At 32.6% G+C, this 8,063-nt stretch overlaps 1 protein-coding gene across 1 annotated transcript; it reads left to right on the top strand.

Moving 5' to 3' along the window:
• The first annotated feature begins 1,118 nt into the window (after window positions 1-1,118).
• LOC100797747 (uncharacterized) lies at window positions 1,119-1,538 on the top strand. Its single transcript, XM_006601510.1, has one exon. It carries the CDS (start codon window positions 1,119-1,121, stop codon window positions 1,536-1,538), a length of 420 nt encoding a protein of 139 aa, XP_006601573.1.
• Window positions 1,539-8,063: the final 6,525 nt, after the last annotated feature.

The raw sequence follows: 8,063 nt of genomic DNA, 5'->3' as shown, positions 1-8,063 counted from the left end.
CTTACTTCTATCTCAACCAAGTGTAAAGGAATCAATGTTTACTTCTTGGTTGCAAGAAAATAAAATCTATATTGAAGACAAGAATCTCACTTATATACAATTTGTCACAAAGTTTGTCTACATTTCTAGCAAAAGATGTTGGCAACCAAGGAAATAAGGCTACACTATTAGCAGACTCAATTGGGTGCCACCAATGATTCGTGAGTTGTTTAACTTAAGGATGATGCTTTCTGTAGCTAAAAGACCATGTAGCTATGAAGAAATTAGGACCATTGCTGTGATACAATATCCTATTTTTCGAGGGGCTTGCTTTGCCAAGGGATTTCTTCATAATGATAGAGAGTACATTGAAGCAATTAAAGAGGCCAACAACTGGGGATTAGGTCATTATCTTAGAAAGTTGTTTATCACAATGCTTATCTCTAATAGTATTAATAGACTTGAGCATGTATAGGAGCAAACATGGGACTGTTTAGTGGATGGTATTTGGCATGAGCAATGAAGATTATCAAACATTCAAAGTACGCCATTTCATTTAATAAGCTTAAAAAATCTTACTTGACTTTTGCAAATACTTATTCATATATTTAATTAGATTAAAATATTTTACTTACGTATTGGAAATATTTCTTTTCATGTTGCATTTTGTGTGTGTGTGTGTAACAATGTGTTATGTTACAGACTTATAATTGGATGATCAAGAATTACAAAACTTAGCTCTCTTGCAAATTGAAGATTTTTTGCAATCCAATAGAAGTTTAAGAGATTATCCACCAATGTCATTTCCAGAAGGTGTTGTAACAACTCAATTGGGAAATAGATTGATCTATGAGTGAGATTACAATAAAGATCAATTGACCATTGAATTTGAATCTTTTATTTGCTTCTCTTACAAGTAATATGATCAATTACAAATACTTATTTTAAAAAGTATACATTTAATTAACAACAACCATACAAATTCAATTATTTATATATCTTAAGTAATTAAAATTATTTTCAACTTTCCTTGGTGCAGATGAGCAAAAAAGTATCTTTGATATAGTAATGAATGATGTTAATATGCAATATGGTGGCATTTTCTTCCTTTATGGTTATAGGGGGATTGAAAAACTTTCATGCGGAAGACACTAGCCTCTGCATTTCGTTCAAAGGGACATATTATTTTAACAGTTGCATCAAGTGGCATAACATCCTTATTGTTGTCTGAGGGAAGAACTGCACACTCAATCTTTGCAATCCCTGTTCTTACCTTGCAAAACTCAACTTGCAATGTTCTTCAGGGTAGTGAACTTGCTGAGCTTTTGAAGCTCACAAAGCTTATAATTTGGGATGAGGCTCCAATGGCTCATAAGTTTTGCTTTGAGGCATTAGACAAAAGCCTTAGAGACATCATGAATTCCTCTAATAATGGAGATTTTCCATTTGATGGAAAGTTTGTTGTATTTGGTGGTGACTTTAGGAAAATTCTCCCCATCATTCCAAGAGGTACTAGATCTGATATTGTCAATGCTACTATCAATGCCTTTTACCTTTGAGAATATTGTAAAGTATTGAAATTAACAAAAAAACATGAGACTACAAAGTCATGGAAACAACTTAAATCTTGAAGAGCTCAAACAATTTTCAAAATAACTATTATGTGTGGGGGATGGAAAACTGACTAAGCCAAATGACGGTCATGTAGAAATATAGATTCCTAATGAATTTCTGATAACTAATTTCAATGATTCCATATAGGCCATTGTACAAAGCGCATATCCAGATTTGATTGAGCTCTACAAAAATGAAGAGTTTATGTAATCTAGAGCTATATTGGCCTTAAATATTGACACGGTTGATCAAATAAATGATTACATTCTTTCTTTGATTCTTGGTGATGAAAGAGAGTATCTGAACTTTGATTTTGTTGACATGTATGATGCAATTGATAACACCTCACTAGAGGCAATTACTCTAAAATTTCTTAACACATTAAAGATATTAGGGCTTCCTAATCATAGAATCAAATTAAAAATGGAACTCCAATAATGTTGTTGAGGAATCTAGATCAATCTAAAGGCCTCTGCAATGGAACTAGATTAATAGTCACAAGACTTACAAATCATGTTATTGAAGCAAAGATCATTTTTGGAAAGAACATTAGAAACATAGTTTACATTCCACAAATGTCTTTATCTTCTTCCCAATCACCATGGCCTTTCAAGCTTGTGAGAAGACAATTTCCTTTGATTGTCTCATATGTTATGACAATTAACAAGGTCAATCACCGAAAAGCGTCGGCTTATACTTGCCAAGACCTGTATTAAGTCATAGGCAATTATATGTGGCATTTTCTAGAATGCAAAGTAAACAAGGGTTGAAGATTTTAATACATAACAAAGAAGGAAAACCCTTAAAGACAACCACCAATGTTGTCTTTATGGAAGTTTTTCAAAACCTATAGTCAATGTGTAAATAATTATGTATCATTATAAACTATATATATATAGATAAAAAATTAACCACATTGCTTTTCTTGATGCAAACTTTTTGACTACAAGATCATTTTTGAGGATTTTTTTTGAAGAAACAATTAATATTTTGGTAAGTATTATACCTAAAATAATCTTACTAACAATGCATAAAATAATTACTCTTTCTCATTCCATTAAAGCTTATGTTTTCATGGTTATAAATACAAATTAATTTCATGACGTCTATCACCAACATAGGTTGTGGCTAAGTGAAAATTGCATATTAGTATTATGTTTTTATGAGAATTTATTTGTATAATAACTTATCTTTTGTAAACTAAACTATCATGTCACTTTTTCCTATGATCATGAAACTAAACTAACATTATGGAATTTTATATCCAAAAACTCAATATGATACTTAACATGTTATTTCCTTTTATTCCTCATTGTATCTACCATTTTATTTAAATAGAAATCATTTGATTTCATTTGTAATGAACATGAGTAGAATGACAACAATTTGTCTTTTAGGTGCAATTATATTTCAATCAAGTACTATACATGGTTGGGAGTAGAAATGGCTCACCATAGTACCTTGCAACTTAAATAAAAAAGTTTTTCTTATTCTTAATATGCTTGATCTATCTGCCAACAACATCATTGTGACGCTCTCTACCCCTCACATATATGTACTAATAATAAAAGGAATAAGAAATCAAAATTAATTAAAAGTTTTTAAAACACATTTAAAGCCTTTCAAAAGGGTAAAAGACTCACATTCACTTTTCTAGCATTATAATAAAATTTTTCCAAATAAATAATAAATTATCTCGGCTCAAAACAAGGTCGTCCAAGACTTCATGCAATTAATATAGAAACCTATACCTCAATGTCATATCCTATCAGAGCATTGTGTTCCAGTGTCCTCTAGCATGAGGTTCTTCATAGTCATCCACCTAACCATCTGCTCTCACGAACACAAAGTTCGAGATCATCATAGATTTCAAACACAAATAACACACGGGAAGTGAGTTATCACATTCCTAACTAATAGAGAGAAACAAGACAACATGTAGTTATAAATATCATATAAACAAAATACAACTTACTTAAGCATAGCTCACGTTATTTCACCACTTTATCGTTCAACATCCCATTACAACACCACACTCTCATTTGTTTTCACAACATTCACGTACTCAATGATCAAAACACAATATCACTAAATCAATCAATATTGATCAATACACAAGCGTTATGCAAAAGATACACTAAGACTCAATCCTATATGCAATGTGGTACCATGTCAGTGAAAAACCTTGTCGGGCGCCTAGGAGTACATGACAAGACAAACCACACACTAGTAAGTCAGGTCACTCTCACTAGGTAAAATCATAGGGAGACCAGTCAGGGTTATGCTGTTTTGCGAGAATGCTCCAACCATGTGGGATCGACACAAACTTAAAGGAACACTCAAATCGAGTGTATTTACCCCCAAGGCCTACACTTCGAAGAGTCCGTCAGGGCCTTTCCCTCCTGATTCAAGTCCAACCCAAAAAACATTTTAGCACACAGACTCTATCTATGAACTATACAAAACACACGACTCCTTAATTGTTTTCAAAATAGTTTTATCTCGTTGCGTTTGTGATTAAACTCATCGGATCCCAACAGTGGTTTCCATCACAATACTTGTCGTGCATTAACTCGTCGGTCTTAAAGGGTCTTAGCATTAACTCGTCGCCCTTAAAAGGTCTTATAGTCGTGTGATTGTATAATTTATAACTCACAACTCAATGCACACAAAATGTCAATGCATTAATATATTACGAGTCAATACATACTCAATTTATCACATATATTCGATCTCAATCACAATTGTATAATCCCAAAATAGCATGTCATCACACCTCATGAATCATACTCACTTTACCTATGAACTATGCAATATACATAACTACTCAATTGTTATCAAAATCATTTTAACTCATCGCGCTTGTGATTAAACTCGTCGGGTTCCCACAGTAGATCCCATCACAATATTCATTGCCCTTAAAGGGTCTTACAATTGTTTGATTGCATATTTTATAGCTCACAACTCGATACACACATCTCATCTCAATACACATGTATTTCACCATTCATCACAGGTTCAATTTATCACATACTCACAATTTGAATCACCGTTTCATAATCTCAACATAACAATTTATAAAAAAGGTTTATCACAACATTACAAGTAAAACCACTCAAATAATTTTACACAATTATATCAAAATCAATTAATCAAAATCATAGGTCAAAACACAAAAACATCAAGAGCACTCAAGTTTATCAATCAATTCTCATCAGAACATCAATTGATACGTAAAACACAACAATATTGTATTTATATTCATAAAGGAAAAATTATAATTCAATAAACATCCTGTAGAAGCAAAGCTTCATGGTGAATCAAAGGTGATTCAAAGGTGTTTTGATGATAACAATGATGATTACAAAAGATGATGACAAAGGTGATGAAAAAAAGCTCAAAGATCAATCAAAGAACAACTCAAGTGAATCAAAGATCAATCAAAGAACAACTCAAGTGAATCAAGAACAATTCAAAAGTTCAAGATAAGAATCAAGAAGAATTCAAGACTTAAGAAGAAAGTCTAGAGACAAGAATCAGGATTCAAGGTTCAAGATCTCAAGAATCAAGATCAAGATTCAAGACTCAAGATTCAAGAATGAAGAGAAGACTTAATCAAGATAAGTATTAAAAAGTTTTTTCAAAACTTTGAATAACACATGAGTTTTTGACAAAAACCTTTTACCAAAGAGTTTTTACTCTCTGATAATCGATTACCAGATTGTTGTAATCAATTACCAGTAACAAAATTGTTTTGAAAAAGTTTTCAAATTGAATTTACAACGTTTCAATTATTTTCAAAAAGCTGTAATCGATTACAGTGTTTTGGTAATCGATTACCAGTGCCTTTGAACGTTGAAATTCAAATTCAAATGTGAAGAGTCACATCTTTTCACATAAAAGCTTTGTGTAATCGATTATACTTATTTGGTAATCGATTACCAGTGACCGTTTTTGATAAATCAAAAGATGTAACTCTTCAAAAGGTTTTTGACTTTTTCAAATTGGTTTTAAGTTTTTCTAAAAGTTATAACTCTTCTAAATGGTCTTCTTGACCAGACATGAAGAGTCTATAAAAGCAAGGTTTTGTTTTGCATTTTCAATTCAATCAATTCATTCTTTCATACCTTTTACTTTTCCAATCAATCCTTTACAAGCCTTGAATCTCTTTGAACTTCTTCTTCTTCTTTGTACCAAAAGCTTTCTGAAGTTTTCTGGTTTTCCAAACCTTGAAAACTTCTGCTATTCATCTTTTCATTCTCTTCTCCCTTTGCCAAAAAGAATTCGCCAAGGACTAACCGCCTGAATTCTTTTTGTGTCTCTCTTCTCTCTTTTCCAAAAGAACAAAGGACTAACTGCCTGAATTCTTTTGTGTCTCCCTTCTCCCTTGTCAAAGAATTCAAAACGACATAGTCTGAGAATTCTTTTGATTCTTCCCATTCCCTAATACAAAAGTGTTCAAAGGACTAACCACCTGAGAATTCTTTTGTATCCCCATTCACAAAGTATCAAAGGTTTAACAGCCTGAGATCTTTGTCTCAACACATTGGAGGGTACATCCTTTGTGGTACAAGTAGAGGGTACATCTACTTGGGTTTGACTGAGAACAAGAGAGGGTACATCTCTTGTGGATCAGTTCTAGTGGAGAGTACATCAACTAGGTTCAAAGAGAACAAGGGAGGGTACATCCCTTGTGGATGTTTGCTTGTAAAAGGATTTTTACAAGGTTGAAAGAAATCTCAAGGACCGCAGGTCGCTTGGGGACTGGATGTAGGCACGGGTTGTTGTCGAACCAGTATAAAAACTCTTGTGTGTTTGTTTCCTTCTTCCCTAGTCTTTTACTTTCCGTTGTGCATTTAATTTCCGCTTTTACTTTCTGTTAAATTTCTCTTCTACTCTTCATTCTCTTAACAATTTAGTAAAAGCCTTAAAAGAGTAACTTTTTAATTAGTAAAGGTTTAGGAATAATTAATTCAACCCCCCCTTCTTAATTATTCTGAGGCCACTCGATCCAACAAGTGGTATCAGAGCAGGTTTCTTGTAGAATGGCCTCCTCAAATCCCTTGTTTCCTGAAGGAAATTCCATTCACAGACCACCCATTTTCAATGGTGAGGGTTACCATTATTGGAAAACCCGCATGCAGATATTCATTGAAGCCATAGATCTAAATATATGTGAAGCAATAGAATTAGGACCACATATACCCACTATAGTAGATGTAAGCACAAGCACTACAAACCAAAAACCTAGAGATCAGTGGACAAAAGAAGATAGAAGAAAAATCCAATACGATCTCAAAGCCAAAAATATCATCACTTCAACCCTAGGGATAGATGAGCACTTTAGAGTGTCAAATTGTACTAATGCCAAGGATATGTGGGATACTCTCCAGTTAACCCATGAAGGAACCACATATGTAAAAAGGTCTAGAATAAATACCCTTACCCATGAATATGAATTATTTAGGATGAACCCAAATGAAAATATTCATAGTTTGCAAAAGAGATTTACACATATAGTAAACCATCTTGCATCTTTAGGAAAAATCTTTCCTAATGAAGATTTAATTAATAAAGTCTTAAGATGTTTAAGTAGGGAATGGGAGCCCAAGGTAACTGCTATTTCTGAAAGCAAAGATCTCTCTTCCATGTCTCTTGCCAATTTATTTGATAAATTGCAGGAACACGAGATGGAACTTCAACGCCTCAATCAGAATGAAGAAAATGACAAAAAGAAGAGAAGCATAGCCCTTAAAGCCTCATCTTCAATACAAGAAGAAAACGAAGAAGAAGATTTATATGATGAAGAAGATTTTTCTTTCTTTGTTAAGAAATTTCAGAAATTCATCAAGAAAAGAAGAATTGACAGGCATCAGAATTTCAATAATGGAAGAAAATCACAAGATGATTCTCAAGTCCTTAGGTGCTACAAATGCAACCAAATTGGTCACATCAAGGCCAACTGTCCGTCAAATGAAGAATGGTCAGAGAAAATTGAAAAGAAAAGATTTGACGAAAGAAGAACTAAGAAAGCATACATTGTATGGGATGACAATGATTCATCCGATGGTTCAGAAAAGGAGATTAATCTTTTAACCAAAGATTATGAAAGTGACGAGAACATCTCTCAAGGATGAAAAAACAAGGAGAAAAAGCATGATCCTCGTCTTTGAAGATCTAGACACTTTAATCCTAAAAAAGGTAATATCAAAACTATTATCTTATTAAAATTTCTCTTAAAGTTGAAATTTTTATTCAAACAATTTGATTATGATGACTAACAATTCTTTATTTGTTTGTCTCTTGATTGTTTGAAATCATGAGTATATTTGCTTGATTGATTTCATCTTATTTGCATGAAATATTCATTCATATATTTAAGTAAAATCAATATTCTTCATACTTGTGTTTTGATTGTTTTTGATAAAATTGATTATCTTCATGTTTTAAATATTTTTGCATGACATGAT

This window comes from Glycine max, chromosome 17 (assembly GCF_000004515.6).
Source record: "Glycine max cultivar Williams 82 chromosome 17, Glycine_max_v4.0, whole genome shotgun sequence".
Taxonomy (NCBI): Eukaryota; Viridiplantae; Streptophyta; class Magnoliopsida; order Fabales; family Fabaceae; genus Glycine; species Glycine max.
This window is presented reverse-complemented; position numbering and strand designations above follow the sequence as displayed.